The sequence below is a fragment of the Mastomys coucha genome, unplaced genomic scaffold, assembly GCF_008632895.1.
Source record: "Mastomys coucha isolate ucsf_1 unplaced genomic scaffold, UCSF_Mcou_1 pScaffold16, whole genome shotgun sequence".
NCBI classification, from domain to species: Eukaryota; Metazoa; Chordata; class Mammalia; order Rodentia; family Muridae; genus Mastomys; species Mastomys coucha.
The window spans coordinates 55951868-55971570 of NW_022196898.1; the positions used below are offsets into that span (position 1 = coordinate 55951868).

Genomic DNA, 19703 nt, shown 5'->3' on the forward strand with positions numbered 1-19703 from the left:
ACTCAGAAATCTGCCTGCCTCTACCTCCCAAGTGCTGGGATTAAAGGCATGTGCCACCACTGCCCAGCAACAGGCAAAGAGATTAAAACACAAATCAGAACACGCCACTCCTCCACTCCAAACTTCAGTGTCCTCCCACAATCCTGATGGAAGCCAGACTCCTGCAAGACTGTGGTCACGTGTTCTGGCCACTGCCTACCACCGCTCCCATACACCGTCTATCTGATTCGCTCCTAGCCACAGGACCTTTGCCTGGCTGATCGCCTTCTCTGACTCTTGCCCACTGCTCTGTCTCATGAAGCCCAGATCCTTCTTCCCAGGGATCTTCTCTGAGATCATGCACCCCAACTTCTTCCCAACCTTCATACCCTCACACTCTCATCCATATCCCCTCCCGTATCACCCTCCCTCGATTACCAGGACCCTGGTTATAATCATCATGTCAGTTTACCTCTTCTACCTCAGAAATGTAAGTTCCCGGGGAAGGACCTTCATCTCTCTGGTCCACTCCTTTGTTTGCTCAAAGAATTGTTCTCTCCTACCAATCAACTGCACCCCCACCACCAATCCCATAATGGGGAGCTCCTCCCTCCAACAGCCCTTGGAGTTGGACACCTCTCAACAGAGCCTGTTCTGGCACTTCTAAAGGATCCAGGCTTCCTTCCTGGGTAAAGCTAAGATGGTTCAGAGGATCTCCTTGGTCCTTCATTCCGAGACCTTATGTGCATGCTGATGTCCCCATCGGCAGCCACATATGAACCCCTACAAATGGCAAAGCCTTCCCGGGCTACAGCAGAAGTCAATTCATCATCTACTTCTGTAAAAATCTCAAGAGTCTACTAATATGTGCTGAAGACATACACAGGCCCCATTATCTGCTACTGCACTCATATGTGTGTGCCTATGTGCGCGCTCGTACACACACACACACACACACACACACACACACACACACACACACACGGGCATTGGATATGGTTATACCCAGCTTCTCACCATGCATTTTACCTCTCCACCCAAAAGAGTCGTTACAGCCTCTACCTGACATCCCTTTCCCACTTCCTTTCTGGCCTGAAGGGTTGACGCCGTCAGCTCCTCCTTGGAGCATCTTTCTGATGCACCCAAACAGACAGAGCATGGTCACCTGTGCAACATTTGTTTACTGAGTCCTTCTCTTCTCATCTCGGTCGTCATAGAGACTCAGAGATAGGGTCACAGCCCTCAGTGTGAGGCAGGCACTCATAGAATGACACACGCCGCAGGTATCTGGGAGCCAAAGGCCAGAATCATCACATCCTAGGTAGGGAGAAGGAGCTCTCTCAGAAGGCAAGAGTCACCCGAAGATTCGAAGTACAGCACGTGCTCCGATATTCCAGGCAGAGACGGCACCTAGTCAGGTGCAGAGGCATGACTCAAATAGAATTACAAGATGTCCTCCAAGTGGAGGGTAAAGTGCAAGTAGCATTGGTTGGTGGGAGATAAGGCGTATTTACAGCAGGAGCCTGGACTTCAAGGAGGGCCTCACCTGTGGTAAGCGGAACTGAAGTGGTTTGGGTTCAAAAATGAATAACCATATTCCCACTCCAGGGAGATCCCCATCCATTCACAGCCAAGGGGGAAGGATGAATAGGAACAAGGGTGGAGGCAAGGTACCAAGTTATTGCACCGTTGTAGCCAGAGGCAGACAGTCTGACAGGGCCTGAGGGAGATGGACATAGAGTGGGAGAGGAGGGATGATCTGCCATGTACTGAGGAAGAGCCCACACATGAGGCTACGGGACTGGCTGATGTAGGGGCTGAAGGAGAGGACTAATGACTCCAGTTCCCCGGCTGGGACACACAGAGGTGGGACCATGGCAGAGGGGGCCTGAGATGTTTGGAGGGAGGAGATGAACTCAGGCTGTATTTTGAAGTGGCTGTGACTCACAAGTGTGTGTGTGTGTGTGTGTGTGTGTGTGTGTGTTCTAGCACCTGGCCAGGTGCCTGGCAGGAAGCTGAGGAATAAATAAATTGATGGATGAGTAAAGAGTTCCCCCAGTCTCTGTAGCCTCATAATTCCAAGGAGATTTCTCAGGTTCTACTTCCTTCCCATCCAAGCCCCACCTCCTCATCCCACAGCCAGGATTGCTTGGGACCCACAACTGCCTTCCCAAAGAAGCTCCCTTTCCCATCCCTAGAGGTGAGTAGCCTGGCCTCTGTAATGCCTTGCTTTAGCCAATTTCCATAATGCCTAGCACCAAAAAGCTCCATTCCCAGCCTTGAACCTTCCTAGGCTACAAGGATCCTGCCTGGTGGAATCTTCCATCCCTAAAGACACCTAAGGGACCACGGAGTTCACACTCCTCAGGGTTCCTGGTGTTACTCATTCTTCTCTGTCCAAAGATGTCAGCGAGGTCTCTATTATGGGTTGAGTCTCTGCCCAACCCTGTTTGCAGGTATCCTCTGGGAATCCCTGCTGTGCTCACATTAACTCGAGAGACCCAGAGGAAGAACAGGGTCTCCTCTGAGCTGGGAAGAATGAAGTCCTGGTTAATCACCCAAGCCAAGCCTGAGAATGGAATATGACTGGCCTTGATGAGGCTGTGCCAGTATAAATAAACAAATGAAGGCTATTCAAACCTGAAAGCAGGTACATGTGGCTGAGACGCAAACCAGCAGAAGGCCCAGGGAGGTCTAGAGAGTTCACACAGGATCATGGTGAGGTGCTGATCCAACAGGCAGTTTGACCTCTAGGCCCCAGAAATTAATTGCCCAATGGACCTTCCTGGGGGCTCACACCAATTCAGGTGGGAGGAGTCTCTCCTAAGTCCAACCCCTGGACCGTCAGGACAATGCTAGATGAATGGTGGGAAGGAGGCCGCCATCTCTCGGCAGGTCCTGAGGAAGCCAAAAACAGAGTCCTGACTGCAGACTACAATTATAGGATCCACGGGAGTCTTCCCACAGAGCCCAGCAGGGTCTGAGGCTCTGTCCCAGGAGGCTTAGCTTCCATATGAGCATTCCTGCCCATCCCTGCTTCCTTCTTCTTTTGCCTTATTCCTTTGATGTCTGTTTATGTCTGGGCTCCTATATCCAGCTGTGAGTTTCCAGAAGGTAAGAAGTCAGGCCTTAGCCGGCTGGTGGTGGCACATGCCTTCAATCCCAGCACTTGGGAGGCAGAGGCAGGCAGATTTCTGAGTTGGAGGCCAGCCTGGTCTACAGAGTGAGTTCCAGGACAGCCAGGGCTACACAGAGAAACCCTGTCTCGAAAAAACAAAAACAAAAACAAACAAACAAAAGAAGTCCGGCCTGCTCCAGGTACCACAGGAGGTTTTTAAATAAAGCAACTTGCAGGAACTAGGCAGGTTCCTGAATAGCAAAGGGAGGCCTTGGGGTTTGAAGGCATCTATTGGAGCCTGGGGGAATGGAGCAAGGTGAGGAAGAAAGAGTAAACAAGTGTGACCAGAGGGGAGAGCTCCTACTGAGTAGGAGGGAGAGGGGACAGAAGGTGGGCATGACCAGGATAAAAGAGCCCTCTTTGTCATGCCCAAGTGACCCTTGGCCCTACCCCAACTTCTCTTTCAGGCCATGTCCTATTCACAGGCAAGACTTTGGCACACACAATCACAGCCCATGGGTGCAGCACATAAACATAAAACACACATACCAACTCAGAGCTTTTCTTGAGCTTCTGGTCCATCAGCGGCCTGTCCCTAACTTGGAAACTAGGCTCATGAGACCACATAAGCCTTTTTCTTGTTTGTGGCCCCAGTGCCTGATGCTAACCCAGGGGCCCCAGAGGAGATATGTAAAAGGTAGGGAGATGAGGGGGGGCCACACCTGAGGCCAGAGGCCAACAAGGAGGAAGCTGGGGAGCAGGGGTCTCTGGTAACACTCTGACACCTGTCAGCACAGACACTTCCTTAGGTCCACTACAATGCTGTGCGGTTGGTGGCCTGAAAGGCCTCCCCACCCTCTAGAGTCCAAAGACCACAGGTGTGGCTTCCTCAAAGCCTGCTTCCTGGCTCTCAGGCCACCTGATCACCAGTAGGTCTCTGCCTGGGGCGCTGGCAGAGAAGCCAAACAGAGCTCCCTCCAACAGCAGTGGACCACTGGCTCCAGCATCAGCCACTTTGGGGGACCAGACAACCAGGCTGCACTGGCAACCAGGTAAGAACCTATCTCCAGCAAATAGGAAGGAATGGTGATCCTGGGGCCAACATGGACACCCCCGTGGCTTCCTAGAGTTGGGGCATCTCGCAGTGTCTTCTTAGATTCAGGAGCAAGGATTAGCCTCGGGAACTTAGACACCTGCTGGAGACCAGGAAAGGCAAGGAGCTCTAGAAGGCCTCCCCAAGGTCAGCCTTGTAAATAACCCTTCCTTGCTCTATACATCTACACAAGGGAGAGCAAAGGCCAATGCCTGACTTTAAAAGGGCCCAGGCAGGTCAAACGGCACCCAGCCCTGGGTGTAGTGTCTTTAGCAGTCGCTGTTGAATTATCTCTACCAGCCTACAAGAACCCCTAGTGACCTACAGGGACCATCCTGGGAAAGACTGGGACAGAGCTCATCAGAAAAGGGCTCTTTTTTTCTTCCATTTAGAAGCAGGAATTAAGTGCCACAGCCTAGGGAGGCAAGGGAAGGCAGAGGAAAGGGTTAGGCTGCCAGCACCCCTTAATCTTATCTAGGAAAGGGGTTCTCCCCAGCAGGGAACAGAGATCAGCCTCCTCCTCTGTGTTCCCATGATGCTCATTTGGAGAATCATTTTTCCATCTGTGAGTCACCTTATCCACTCTCTGTTATTTTCATAACAGTCCCAATAAATGGGTGTGGGTGCTTCCTTACACTTTGCTCAGGATATTCCAGGGTTACAAAGAACCCAAGTGGGCGCCGAGCAGATCGATGCACGGAGATGCACGAAACCATGTTGAGGGGCACAGGAATAACATACTCTCTTGACACATACACACACCCAGCACATACAAATCCGTGACATTTAACTCCACTCTACTTCAAAAGATGTGTGTTCTAGCCATCCCCTGACCCCGTGACCCACCACCTAGTGACAGGGACACATTTGTAAGCCACGTAGTTCTGGTTCATTTCCCTATTAATCAGTGTGACTTGAGGCCTGTTGTCCTCTCTGAATGGCAGAGTCCTCATCTGAGAAGTGGGGATAACGGCTTCAGCTCTGGGGTTGTTTTGAGTACTCGCTGGGTCACTGGAGCTAAAGCTGTGCTCACCACTTGGTGCTGGAGAAGTACCAGTGGATGGAGAATGGCAAAGACTAAGAGAGGTAGGGTTAGGAGGGGCTTGGCAGCGGGCTTGGAGTGCTGTCAGGGCTGCGGTGACCACTACTGTTGTTAGGGAGGAATGGGCAACGCTGGAAATGGCATCTGGGAACACTCTGGTGGTGGTTAAAGACGGCTTTACCAGGCAGCTGACTGCGAGCTGGATTTAGAGAGTTCAGGTGGGGAGGGTCTCTGGGGGAAAATCTGGGAGCACAAGAAGGAAAAGAGACAGGAGTGGTAGTCAGACATCAGATGAGTGTAGGTGCATAGCAAGTTCCACAGAGCACCCCCCACCCCATATAAACGTCTGTCTGTCTTCTATCTCTATATCTGTTGAACACACACACACACACACACACACACACACACACAGAGACACACACACCACACTCAAATACATTCTGCCAGGCAGGGTCATTAGCTGGGAGCTTCCTCCCTTTCTGCAGAACTAAAACAGGGCTGGACAAGAGGCTTGCTACTGCAGCTGAGGCCTCTGCCTTCCCCACAGAAGCAACTCGTTCCTGGTATCTTTCACATCCGAGCCCAGATTCAAATATGGGAAGCCACACATGTAGTGCTGCCTGCCCCCCAGAGACCCTTCTCTCCTGGTCCATGGCCTCCAAACCTAACAAGATGAGGACTTCTTGGGTAGGACATCAGATGGCTCTAGATAGGTCCCCTGGAGTCAAGGGGTTCGGTTCTGGTCACAGAGTCCCCAGGTTAGAGCAGTAACAGCTAGACCTTGTATTCCTGTTCCTTAGTCTGATGACTGTCTCTGGTTCATTGTGATTCTAGGAAGCTGCCCTCAGCAGTGTCGACATGTCCCGGCCCAGCAGCAGAGCCATCTACCGTAAGCTTCCTGCCTTTCCTGCCCTGCTCAGCCCGACTCTGGGCCAAGCTCTCCAAACCCCATCTTCTCCATTGCCCCTGCAATTGTCCGAGCCTCACCTCCCTTCTGCTGCCCCCCCCCCTTGATTTTGTACCCACAGTGCACCGGAAGGAATATTCCCAGAGCTTGGCCTCAGAACCTACCCTCTTGCAGCACAGGGTGGAGGTGAGTACCTCTGGGGCCCAGGCAGTTTCAGAATAAAGCTAGAGTTCCTGTGTGTGTCCACTGCCTTACCAAAACATAGATGCCTGACCCTGACACAACAGCTTAACCTGACTGAACTCTGTGGAGCCAGAGTCACCTATCTTGATGCCTAAAAGTCTGCCAAGCCAGGGGGAGTATAGGGTAGTTCCGGGGGCGGGGGGCAGAGCAGGCCCAGCTAGAGGTTATGGGAATGGGGGCTGGGTCCCTAGACGGAAGTGACAGAGTAAATAGTCAAGAGCCACAGAGAGCTATCCTTTTGATTTCCTTGGTTTCCAACCTACCTCCTGCACTTTGTTTAGGATTGCACAGGGCTGCTGGGGAAAACGTATGAGGGTTGCAGCTAAAAGGGCCAGTGTCACAGAAGGGAAAGTCATCCTACACTCCCAGACCAGGTAGAGCCACTGGAATGGAGTCTGTGACCCCACCCAAGTGGACAGCTGGCACTTGAAGATCTTGTCATTTTAATTGGCTTTAAAACTACAAGGATGTTAAAACTTTTAATTTAGTAAGTTAAAAAAAACTACAAGGATGTGGTCAGAAGAACTTGTTCAGCCAGGACATGGTAGGGACCACAGTGCATGGGGGGGGGGGGGCTGGACAGAACCCACTACCACCCCAGTAGCCTCAGATGTTAAGAGACAAGTAGGAAACTCACAATGCCGCGGAGAAGGGCCTCTCCAGCCACTATTCAGCTTCTCTATAGAGTAGGGCTGGGAATTGGCTTCATTGAGAGCCATCAGGCAAGAGCAAGAGGAGACATGCTCAGGGCAACAGGCTATGGGGCTCTGCTGAGTTACAGGCAGTGTGGCCAGAAGCTGCAGCTGGCCAGGAGTGAGGATTGACAGTCCATGGGCAGGAGTTAGACTGATTCTCCCCAACAGGAGCCTGAGGCAAATGGAGGGTGATTCAAGAGGCCAACATTTGGCTGTAGGAAGAGAGGAGGGTAGCTAAGGGAAAGCTGCCAAACCATGGGACAGGCAGAAGGCAAGGACTTGGGGGAGGGGAAGCTGAGAGTGCTTCAGCCCTCTCTGTGCAAGAATCAGAAAGAGGATGCTTAAATCTTCCTGAGAGCCCCCAGGGCACTGGGTTGGCAGAGCTGGAATGACATCTGGGTATGGGCAAAAGGTATGGCAAAAGGCAGGGGTCAGGCAAGTGAAGTCACTGACCCGGGGGCAGTAGGTCTTAAATGCAGCACAGGGACCGAGGAAAGTTCTACAACCCACACGTGGATTATTTTGTTGGATAATTAGAACCCACACCAATGACTGCATGGTGGTCCTGCCTGGAATGTGCCAAGTATCACCTTAGCTCTAGGCCTGGAAGCCTTTTCAAGAACCCAACTTCTATAGGTTGTATTGAGAAACATGATCTCCCTACAGGGGGAATCAAGGGCACACCTTCTTCCCTCGCTGTCTTTTCCCTGACTGCTAACTATATGGGATCCTCTCTCCAAAGCTCTAAGACCTGTCTCTTCCTCTCCCCTTAGCATCTGATGACATGTAAGCTGGGGACACAGAGAGTCCGGGAGCCCAAGGATGCCCTACAGAAGCTTCAGGAGATGGATGCCCAGGGCCGAGTGTGGAGCCAAGACCTGTTCCTGCAGGTCAGGGATGGCTGGCTCCAGCTGCTGGACATTGAGACTAAGGTCAGCCTTCTCTGTAAACCTAGAGATGGGCCCTAGCTAACCCAGGAAGCTAAAGGGTAAAGATCAGGTACTTCCTCTGCCTCTCAGTGCATCTCCACATCCAACACACATCTCAAGCTAGGTAGAGGCAGGGTGGGAAGTGGGGCAGAAGCCTAAGAATCAGGATGGAAACTCTACCACCCCACTGCGGGCAGGGATGATGACCCTTTCAGGGTCTCAGTGGCTCTCAGTGACCTGACACTTGGCCTTTCCATCTGCCTTAGGAGGACCTGGATTCTTACCGCCTGGACAACATCAAGGCCATAGACGTAGCCCTTAACACCTGCTCCTACAACTCCATCTTATCTGTCACTGTGCAGGAGTCTGGCCTGCCAGGCATCAGCACTTTGCTGTTCCAATGCCAGGAAGTAGGGGTGAGTGACTGGATATGGTGGCCAGGGGTGGAGTCTGGTGATCATCACACACACACATACATACACACACACACACACACACACACACACACACACACACACACACACACATATGTAATACCTGCTGCTTCCTCCAGGCAGAGCAGCTGAGGACAAGCCTGCAGAAGGCCCTGGAAGAAGAACTAGAAGAAAGGTAGGCTGCCTCTGCCTGTGACATATAAGGTCTCCTAGCTCATGCTTAAGGGTTACATCCTGGCTACACATTAGAAGAACTCATGGTCCTGGGACCCAACAAACCTAAGCCTAGAACTAATAAAGACTTAGACCAATGAAAGGTATGGGGAATGCATCGAGTGTATTGGATACTATCTCCAGAGGCTGTTATAGAACCCAGGAAAGCCCAAAGACTGGGCAGATGAAACAGGATGGAGACAGAGAGGCTCAAGTGGAGGCTATGGAGATGAAGTAGGATCCTTAGAGAAAGATGGTGAGGTCGGGGCAGAAGTGTGGCCTTAGGTTTCTCTCTCTGTCTCACTGTCTGTCTGTCTGTCTGTATCTCTCTCTCTCTCTCTCTCTCTCTCTCTCTCTCTCTCTCTCTCTCTCTCTCTCTCAAGATGTTATCAAAGTTATATCTTTTACTATGCCCTCAACAGACCTCGATTTGGAGTCCATCATCCAAGCCAGGACAGATGGAAGGGGCCTCCTCTGGAAAGGCCACTCCCTATACAACAGGCACCCCCTCCGGAGCAGAGGTTCTCTCCAGAGCACAGGTTCCCTCCAGAACAGCCACTGAACATGACCTCAGAACGCAGTAAGTTTGTGTCTGAAGGCAGGTTTCAGAGAAGGTTTGGATCAAGTCGAAGACTCTCTGGGCTCATGGTCCCTCCCCATCCACCACAGGCATCTCACCATCCTCAAGGTCCCTGACACGCTACCCAAGTGCTCGAGAACCCAATGGCTTCACTCTGCCTCCTCCTCCGAGGCGTGCTCCTTCTCCTGAGGACCCAGAAAGGGATGAGGTAACTGAAGGAGGCCTGCTGAGGCTTACAGACTCCTAACATAGACAGGGCAGAGCTGGGGACCAAGGCTGGGACTTATGGTGGGATTGTAGCAGGACCAGGGTTGGGAGCTTCAGGGTTTTAATAACTGTCTACTCAAGGCCATGGGTTGCTGGGGGTCTAGGAGGTGCTGACCCATGTCCTAAGAGACATTGAGCTGTTTGCTGGGAAGCTGAAGGAGATCCAGGCAAAAGGCAGTCATAAGAAGACAAGACTTGGGAGAAAAAAGAAAAAGTCTGAAAAGGGTAAGTGCTCCATGTCAGGGGAGAGATGCAGGGTCGACTTGGGAGGAGCCCCAGACCCCACCTTTATTCCTTCTCCCACAGGGGTAACAGAAGCAGAGTACATAGACTGCTTCCAGAAGATCAAGTTTAGCTTCAACCTCTTGGTTAGTAGCTCTGGTCAGTTCTGGGCCCTTTGCCCCTAACTCCCCTTCTCTCTGATGTCAGCTACCCAAGCCTTTCCCTTCTCCAGCTTCTCCTTGTCTCTGGACTTTTAGAGGGTACCAGGCTCTAAGCCAAGGCATAGATCACTTCTGGGGTGCTAGGGTTCTGGTGAAGGTGGTAAAGGATGGTAACCAACACTGTCCTGTGTCTTCAGGGGAAGCTGGCCTTGCGGCTACAGGAAACAAGCGCCCCTGAGTTCGTGGGCCTCATCTTCCAAACCCTGAAATTCGTGAGTGGAGGGCAAAGGGGACAAGCTGAAGACCAGGGGCAGCAGAGGAAGGGGCGGAGGCTGGGGGAGCAGGAGGGCAGAGGAAGTTGTGGAACCTTCCCTTTATTCAACAAGCACGTTCAAGAGGATGCCACTCAAGGCAAAACCCCCAACAGACCAAATAGGCTGGCAACAGAGTCAAGGACGCCAGGTCATGGAGGGAGTGGGGGACAGGCAGGAAGGAAGGAAGGAAACAGAGCTGCGGGGAGGGCCCTGGACCTTTCCGATTCCCTTCTAAGACTACTGATCCCTTCTATTTCCATCCCTCCTCCAGATCCTATCTCAGTGTCCTGAGCCTGGCCTTGCAGCCAAAGTGATTTCCCCTCTCCTCACCCCCAAAGCAATAGACCTGCTGCACTCCTGTCTAAGCCCACCCGAGAACACTCTCTGGAAGTCACTAGGCACAGCCTGGACCACCAGCTGGTAAGTGAGGACATGGGGCATGGAAAACCCAAAGAGGAACATGATGCGTAGCCCGCTGTGACAGTATGACAAGCCAGAACCACATCCAGAGAATGTGGGGGACTCCATAAGGAGTGCCCAACTTTGCACTGAGCAGTGCCTTTGCCCATTGAAGAAACACATTTCCTCAGGAGAGAAGACCCAGCAAGACCAGCCCTCTCCTAAGGGGCATGCTCATTTTCACCAGGGACAAAGTGAAAACTTGGTCTCAGTCCAGCTCAGAATTTCAGAACTGACATAAGAGATGCCATGGAGGTGACATCAGAAGGTTGATCCAGCAACCTTCAGGACAGGAGTTAAGAGAGCCAGAGAAGCCATGCTGCTGTGGCTGGTCGTGGGTGGACATGGGAGCAGTTAGAGAGCCTGGGAACTGGGGAGGGAGGGAAACTCACCCAGGCTAAGAAGTTACCACAGGAACTGCCTGCAGAGGTCACGCGTCTGGGCTCCCAGCCAAGAGGTCCCACCTATGTGATACCATAGTATCAGAGTATCTGGAAGGACAGAGTGTGAAAGGCTTGTGTGTAATCCAGTGGGAGCCCCATCTTTGCTTCCCTAAGCAGTTTGTTTTTGTTTTAATTCATGATAGCAGAAAGCAGGGCTCTGGGCAATGGCTACATGAAGAAGGTAGAAGGTGCCTGGGAGTGGTGGTGCATGCCTTTAATCCCAGCAAGCAGGAGGCAGAGGCAAGGGATTTCTCTTTGAGTTTGATGCCAGCCTGGTCTACAAAGGGAGTCCAGGACAGCCAGGGCTATGTTACACAGAGAAACCCTGTCTTGAAAAAAAAAAAAAAAAAAAAAAAAAAAAAACAAAATAAAACAAAACACCAGGCAGAAGGGTAAGCAGGTAGACGGCAAAAAGAAGTCAGAGTCAAAAGAGAACCCACAAAGTAGATGGACTCAAACTAAAATAGAAGAGCTCATCAAAACCCCAGAGCCATCAGCAGAGAGACATCAGTTGAGAGCCTCGGGCTGGGAAAGGAAACAACCACATATTTGCCTAACGAGCAGTTCTTTTCAGTTCAGGCCCATGTGACGTTTTTGTCCCCATTCACTTAAAGACATGAATTAGTTCCAATGCAACCTACTTGTTTTAATGGTAGAATATACAAAACAAAATGTAGCAATTTCAGCATATAATTCAGTAGCATTAAGCTTATACTGATACTGTGTACCAAAACCATTTTCCAGATCCAGAATGCTCTCATCCCAAAAGGAAAGGCTGTACCCATAAAGGGTAACTCCCCATGTTGCTCCCTCAACCCCCTAACGAACTTTGCTGTATGTCATGTATGTTCGCCTATTCTATGGACCTTATGTAAGAGAAGTAAGGTAGGGAGCATCCATTTGTGACCAGCTGATTTTATCCCTATGTCCTCAAAGTCATTTATATTATAGCATAAGTCAGAATTTCCTTGCTTTTGTGATCAACAGATATTCCTTTGTATGAGCATGCAGCATTTTGTTTATTCTTTATCTCTCAATGGACATTTGGATTGTTTATACTCAAATGATCTATTTTATGGGCTTTATTTGTCTAGTCGATAAATGAAGAAACAGATTCTGGACCTCTGTTGTAGACCCTGGATCCTATGGCTGCACTGGGCTTACATAGCCCTTGGGGACAGCTCTGATGTCTAGTACTCTTAAGATAGGAAAGCAGAGCCTGTGCATGACTGAGACCATGGTGCCTCAAAGGTTGTCATCCAGTCACTTTGGCATCGGATAGCCATGTTAGCTATGTCATTTTATGTTTCAAAAACCAGTGTTACTTTACAATTTTGAGAAATCGTCTATAATATGCCTGCCGCACAAGTGTGAGGACCTGAATTTAAGTCCCCAGTATTCACAGAAAAGCCAAGCATGCATTGTTTCTTGTGACCCCAGTGTCGGGGTCAGGGTCAGGGTCAGGGCAGAGAAAGGAGGGTCCCTGCAGTAGCTCAGGCAGCCTAGCTAGAGAGAAGTGTGCCAGGTTAAGTGAGAGACTGTCTCCAAAAGTAAGATCGACATGACATCAACCTCTGGCCTCCATAATCACACACATAAGCACACACATTAATGTGTGCACACCCCACACAAGAACCATATGTACCCTGCCATACACGCACATATTTGCAACATTGGAAAACTTGTTAGATAAAAATTTAACAATACCAATGAGGGAGCAAAACAATCCCAGTATTACTAAAGTGGCAACATTTGGATAACTAATCCATTAAGTCAGATGTGTTCTTACAGGGGCCCTATTTCTTAAAATAACTAGAAGTGAACAGCTCAATGTGAAAGAAATATAGAAAATAGGTGATTTTTAGATAAAATGATCCAAAGTTGTAAGTAACACCAAACAGTGTAATAATCCAGAAAGGTAAGGAACACACCAGCCAAAGGACTTGACAATCACAAGTTCCCAGGATCACCCCACTGCTGGTGCTAGAGACCAAACGCAGGGCCTTGAGCACGTTAGGCACGCACTCCACCACTGAACTACAAACCATCTCCAGTCTGATTATCAGCCCTTCCAACGGACCAGTTTCAGTACAGTTGTGGTAGAGGCTGCAATCAGAGGTAAGAAAGGACAGGCCCAACATCTAATCACATTCCCAGGAGGCTTGGTGAAGCACCAGTTAGGATCATAGCTTAAAAGAGGTCATTACCTGGCCAACAGAAGACCTGAGCATATTATAGGGCACAGAGAAGGCACCAATGAAGCAGAGTTCATTCCTAGTAAATAAACATGTATTCAGCAGTACCAGTGACTCAGCCATAGTGGTAGAAAGAGAGCCCCTCGCTGCCCCAGCCAGGAAGTACAATGGAGTAATAAACAGATATATAGGAGCCATTTATCATAAAGTGAGCAGCTATAGTAAATGTAGAGGTAAATTTTTCAGCTGCCCCAGTGAGGCAAGGAGAGAGATTTCCAGAAGCGAGTAAGCATTCTCAAGCAGTAAATGTGGAGTCCAGAAATGGCACAGTACTGAGCTGCATGCAACGGATAGTGAGGGCCAAGTACCAGCCCCATCCTGGCGTTAGCCAGAGCAGCCTCACTAGAATGTGTCTTCTACAATGAAGTTCTTTGTGCAGTTTAGTGTTAAGGAAATAGAGCTGCTGCCGGGACACCACAAACAGATTAGAAAAATACTGAACTGATCAGGCACGGCAGCACAGGCCTGCAATTTTAGCTATCCCGGAGGCTAAGGCAGGAGGATCGCAAGTTCAAGGCTAGTCGAGGCTACAGAGTGAGTTCAAGGAAAGTTTGGACAACTCAGTGGACCCTGTCTCAAAATTTAAAAAAAAAAATGTTTTAGGGCTGGAGAGATGGTTCAGAGGTTAAGAGCACTGACTGCTCTTCCGAAGGTCCTGAGTTGAATTTCCAGCAACCACATGGTGGCTCACAACCATCCGTAGTGAGATCTGGCGCCCTCTTCTGGAGTGTCTGAAGACAGCTACAGTGTACTTACATATAGTAAATAAATAAATAAATAAATAAATAAATAAATAAATAAATCTTTTGAAAAAAAAAAGTTTTAAAAAGGGTGGGACAAGGAGACTGTGGTAGCATGCACAGCGCCTGCACAGGTCTGGGCCAGCTGGGGTCCCAGTGCTGAGAGAAGTGGGCTTGAGCCTCTATCCAGAACTTGGAAGCTATCCAATTGACAACTGCTCACAAATGAAAACTTAGTTTTCTCTAACAGAGTCTCACTGAGTGTACAAACTTCTCCAGAGGCTGGGCCTTGTGCACAGCAGTAGATGGCCAGTGAATAGCGTTTTTTGAATGTCTTTTGTCTTCTGTCACATGCTTTGGTGGTGGTGGCTGCTGCTGGTGCTTCTGCTTCCTCCTCCTCCCCAACTCCTCCTCCTCTCCCTCCTCCTCGTCTTCTCTTCCTTACAAGTCCTTTGAGTATATATTATGGTTTCTAGCTTTGTGGTTTTTCGGAATTTCTGTGAGTGAGCACGTGTGTCACTGCATCTAGGTGCTTTTCCTGAGCCTTTTCTTTGGCCCTTTTCCTTCTTGTTGTTAATGTCCTATTATTGGTTGCTTTTTGTCTTATCTAATTTTATTTTATTTTGAGTTTTTTTTAGATGCCTGTTTGTATTCTAGTGAGAGGGAGAAAGAGCGTGGATTTGGGTGGGTGGGGATAGGGAAAGATCTGGGAGGAGCTGGGGGAGAAGAAACCATAATCAGAACATATTGCACGGAAAAAAAAATGTATTTTCAGTATAAACAAACAAATAAATAAGAAGGGGTAGGGTCAGTCTTCAGAAGTCCCCAAAGGGGTCTTCCAGCCCCAATACTCCACATTACACTCTTTTAATTCTAGGGAGGCAGCATAGCTGTACTTGGGAACCAAGAGGAGGCTACCCACTGATGCTTGCACTGTTAGACATGTTCCTGTGGAACCATTTGCTCCTTTGTGGGTTTCCTGTAGCTTTTCATCGGTATATACGCACCATGTCTCCGTTAGCCACAGATCACTGAGGCCAGGCCTTCCCATCTCCTCCCTTTCTACATCCCACAGTGGCCCTAGACTCAGCTTTGCTCTCCCCTCAGGGTTGACTGGCAAGGCAGCGAACCACCACCCTACCAACCCATATTCTACGATGGCTGGCAGATTCCACAGCCCCGTTCCATGGTAAGGGTTGCTTAGCACTGAGATCGTCGCAAAGCTCTTCCAGTCCAGATCAAAATCACGTGACAGCCAAGGAGTGGGTTAGATGGGTACCTGTTGGGGAGGTGAGCAGTGGACAGAAGGCGGTTGCAGCTGGTCGGTGCAGGGCTGGTTAGCTCCTCCCTGCCACTGTGCTAGCTACCCCCCCCATTTTAACGCACTCTGGTTTTCTTGCTTACAGAAACCCCTAAGAAACCAGGATTCGATTTCCCTCCGGTATGTCACATGCTTAGTGGTTTCTTGAGGTCCTGGGAGGGAGGTACAGGACCTGTGAATCCCAGAGACCATCTGTACTTTCCCTTAGCCAGACACAGACACATGCAAAGATGTCTCTGCTACCTTGGGTGAAAATGGAGTTCCTTACCTCTTAGCCTCCAAATGTTCCTTGTAGCCTCTGAGTCCCCATAGATCAGGTGTAAAGTACTCAGAGCAGAAGCAAGATCCAGAAAATTCTACTACTAGAAATGTGGGGACAAAGGGCATTTCAGAGCTTCCCCTGTCCTGTAAAGCCACCTGCCCTAATCCCCAGCTAACACTATCACCATCCAATCCTATAGAAACCCAAAAAAGTCATCAACAAACCATACTAGGAGCTATCCCGGGGCTCTTGTGGCTGGCCAGGGGCACAATACCCATTCTCCATCCATCCTGAATCTGTCTTTCACGTCAGACGTTCTAGGATGTCCAGCAGCCAACACTTCCCTCAGGATGAGCCGTACAACCATATCCTTGAATACGAGGACTCAAACCTCCCACCCTCCAGCCCCAGCCCTGGCAGAGCAGCCCTGAAAATGCAAGTCCTGTACGAGTTTGAAGCAAGGAATGGCCAAGAACTGACTGTGGCACAGGGAGAGATTCTGGAGGTGAGGCCTATGCTTGAAGCCGGAAAAAAGTGGCAGTTGGTGGGAAGTACAGTTAGCCTGGAGTGGGTGGCTTACAGATAGAGAAGGAAAATGGGAAAGGTCGAGGGAAGACACAGTCTTGGGGACAGAGGGGATGGGAGGATGGAGACTCTGGGGGCTGATACGGTGATTCTCCGCAGATTCTGGACCAGAGCAAGCGATGGTGGCTGGTGAAGAACGAAGCAGGACTGACTGGTTACATTCCCAGCAATATCCTGGAGCCCTTGCCAGCCGGAGCCCCACAAGGCCACCGGCAATCATCCTTTAGGGTACTACCCATGCTGGGATGCCCAGAAGTCCTGAGTCCTAAGTCAGAGGTGGTAGTAGGGAGGATTGGGTGACAAACAGAGAAGATCTTAGTTCAGTTTAATCAATATCATTGCGTGCTTCCTCTGTGCCAAGTTCATTGTGGGGTCTGAACAAAGACTAAGCCAGGGTCCCTACCAAACTAGAAAACCAGCAGGTAAGCTAAGTGGCCTGAGGGGATCTCAGTAGAAGGGACCCAATATGGGAGGCTGTGTGTGTTTGTAAGATGGGATGCCTTCTGACTTCTGGTGTTCCTTGATTCCAGGCCCCAATGCTTCGCCTTAGCTCAAAGCCTGAGGAGGTCACGGCCTGGCTACAAGCAGAGAACTTCTCCACTGTGTGAGTGACCAGCCCCCTGGGGGATGAGGGGAGAGCCTTGTAAAGGGCTCAGGTGGGAACCACGGAGCCCATTCCCCCTCAGAGACCTAGAACATGTAACCTAGCTCCCATGGTACATGATGATTCCATCTTAGGCTTTCTCTACTGAATGAAAGCTGCTTGCCTGAGCCTAGGGCCGGGCACCCCGTGGGGAGACCATATGTAGTGAAAGAGAAAGAGTCAAGGGGAGTGAATTCTAGAAGAACCTGGGCTGCCCACCGTAGCCACCCTTCCCTTCCAGAACATTCTCTTCTAAAGTGTTTCTGCCCTCAAACCTAGGAGTTCTATGGTTCAATAGGCTTATTCCTGTACCTGAAGACACCTAATTCCTGTAGCCCCAACTTTCCTTCTCTACCCAAATACTAAGACCTAGTATCTGCCCACCTCTGGTGGATTCCACCATTGTTATTTACAGCACTGTAAGGACCCTCGGGTCCCTAGTGGGAAGCCAGCTACTTCACATGAGACCTGGAGAGCTGCAGATGCTGTGTCCACAGGAGGCTCCACGGATCCAGGCCCGGCTGGAGGCAGTCAGAAGGATGCTGGGGGTGAGGAAGCCCTGGGATTCTGACTCCTATTCAGAGGTTTTTAATTCTCCTGGAGTGAGAAAGGGAGATCTGGGGACACTAGGCATGGGATATTTCTCTGGGGACTCAGCTTCATCCATTCAGGTGTGTCTTGAAGTTCTAATCATATTGGTGGTATACGCTCTGGGGATCCCTCACTAGGAATCAGCCCCGTCTGAATTATTTTCTCCCTTTAGATGACTCATTAGAGACCAGCTCAAATACCTCTAGGACCAAGGACCTTTCACATGCAAGATGGAGTATTTGGTACCCAGTTAGAGTTCTTGGAAGTCCTCTATCAGTTAGTGGCAAGCCACACATCCTGGATCACAGCCAAGAAGATGAACAGGTCCAGACACTGAGACAAATGGTACCCTCATCGGGTTGGAGCCCCTCTCTGGTTACTATTTATTTTACCCCACACCCTAAGTTGGCATACCAATTCCTGGTCTTATTCCTAATCTCTTTAGTCGTAATCCTTCCAATAAAAAGCATCTTTAAGCTTGTTATATGACACACACACCCTTGCCATTTATTCTGGGCCTGATGGGAACCAAAGAGAGAGGAAGCAGAGAGCTGGGATAACAAAGCATGAAAGAGCAACAACTCTGCAACTGAACCGAACCGAACCAAAACGAACCGAACCAAATGGAAAGGAAAAGAATGGAACAGAACGGAACAGAACAGAACAGAATGGAACCACACCTAACCAAACCAAACTAAACTACAACTGAACTAAAGAGAGAATCCACTGTAACCTAGAGCGAGGATCAGCCTTGGGGACTATGGTGCATTCTTTCTCCTCTCTAAATAAGCTCCAAAATGAGGCTACATACACCATCACTCTCCTATGGGGCATGGCTCCCAGCCCAATCCAAAGGTCCTAGTCCAACTGTAGGCACAGCATGTCACGGAGACACAGAATGCTCAGCTGATAGCTGCAGGCTTTGTTCACACTGGCTGGTGATGCAGAGGAGCCTTAAGTGAGGTACCATGTGCTCTCCTTAGGAGCTTTGTCTTTCAAGCAGTATTGCTAGGTGAGTCAGCCTTGAGCCTCCTCCTACTGGTCCCTTCAGTGGCAGTACATAGGAATACTGCACTGGGAGGTGAGAGTCCTCAGGTCCACTGTGTGAACTCAGGCAAGCTGGCCCACTCCTTGGATCTCTGCCCTAGGGTTAAGTGAAGAGTTAGGGCTGTCTGTGTCGTGTACTGTCTCGTGGCATATATAGTTTACTTCCGGCTCAAAACTCATGGAATGAACTCGTCTCCAAGGACAAGAGGCTAGGCTTCAATTGAGATAATCCTACTGTTAAGGTATGATGTTCTCATGGATTCAAGAGCCCCTAACAGGTTCTTAAGATTGTCCAGGAAATCTCTTTTGGCTGAGTTAATCCAAGACTATAACATCATCCAGAGCTAAATACCTTATTTTCAGACAGACTCTATCATTCATTCTCAACTGCCTAGCCTCACAAAATCCTCTCTTATAGTTGGTATGGAACAGAATATGAATATGGTATGGTACAGAATATGAAAGCAAACCTTTACCAAAAGAGAGAGAAAGAGAAAGAGAGACCTTTAGAGTTGTTAGGGGCAAGCTAGCAAATTCAAAAAAGTTAAGGTCTTAGAATGGAAGGAGCCACTAACCCACTGGCCTTGGCCCATCTCAGAGCTGAAAGCCAGGGGAAATCTACAGGATTCGAAGAAAGCATGCTCTACCCTAGTGCTCCCCTAACTTCATAGAAAAGGCCATGGCAAGGTAAGAGGCTCTAAGGCTAGCCAAGCACAGGGGAGCCAGCAAAACTGAAGTAGCATTAGGCTATCTTCAGTCTGAATCCTGGACCATCCAAGGAACTTAAGTGGCCCATCAAACTTCTCTGGGCTTCCATTCCTTGTTCTATAAACTGGGCAGAACACCTAATCACAAAGTTATTTAGCCTAAATTGGGATATATTATCGAAGAAGTAGAACACTTAGACTATCCTCTTGGTATGCTCTACAAGTTTTAGACTCATGCCTCAAGTTAATTTGTCACTGGCTTTTGTTTCCTTGGGAGGAATAAACCCAAGCATTATAGAGTCATGTGTCTCTGTACCATTTCTTCTTTATTTTAGAAAAAAATGTCCTTTAACAAAGTCTAAAGTTTGATTGAGTTGAACTAATGGGGAGACATCACTTCTCATACCCAGACTCGGGGAGTAGGTGCTGGGAGGCCTGGAGAAATGGGCTGTG

General features: G+C 49.5%; 1 protein-coding gene across 3 annotated transcripts in view; it reads left to right on the forward strand.

Moving 5' to 3' along the window:
• Eps8l3 (EPS8 like 3) overlaps positions 1-19703 on the forward strand; it is a 201485-nt gene that overhangs the window by 179168 nt on the left and 2614 nt on the right. Inside the window, exons 3-20 of one of the 3 annotated variants that reach the window (XR_004119762.1) lie at positions 6067-6121; positions 6261-6325; positions 7851-8009; positions 8273-8422; positions 8560-8615; positions 9076-9233; positions 9323-9441; positions 9605-9725; positions 9807-9868; positions 10081-10155; positions 10469-10617; positions 15202-15283; positions 15501-15535; positions 15990-16182; positions 16362-16490; positions 16793-16866; positions 17321-17453; positions 17669-17820. Coding sequence is in view for 1 of the 3 variants with exons in the window: in XM_031375138.1 (XP_031230998.1) it covers positions 6067-6121; positions 6261-6325; positions 7851-8009; positions 8273-8422; positions 8560-8615; positions 9076-9233; positions 9323-9441; positions 9605-9725; positions 9807-9868; positions 10081-10155; positions 10469-10617; positions 15202-15283; positions 15501-15535; positions 15990-16182; positions 16362-16490; positions 16793-16866; positions 17321-17453; positions 17669-17680 (1827 nt within the window). In the remaining 2 variants the exon portion in view is untranslated. Of the gene's footprint in view, positions 1-6066; positions 6122-6260; positions 6326-7850; positions 8010-8272; positions 8423-8559; positions 8616-9075; positions 9234-9322; positions 9442-9604; positions 9726-9806; positions 9869-10080; positions 10156-10468; positions 10618-15201; positions 15284-15500; positions 15536-15989; positions 16183-16361; positions 16491-16792; positions 16867-17320; positions 17454-17668; positions 17990-19703 lie in introns of those variants that run through there. The other 2 variants (XM_031375138.1, XR_004119761.1) reach the window with 2 other exon arrangements.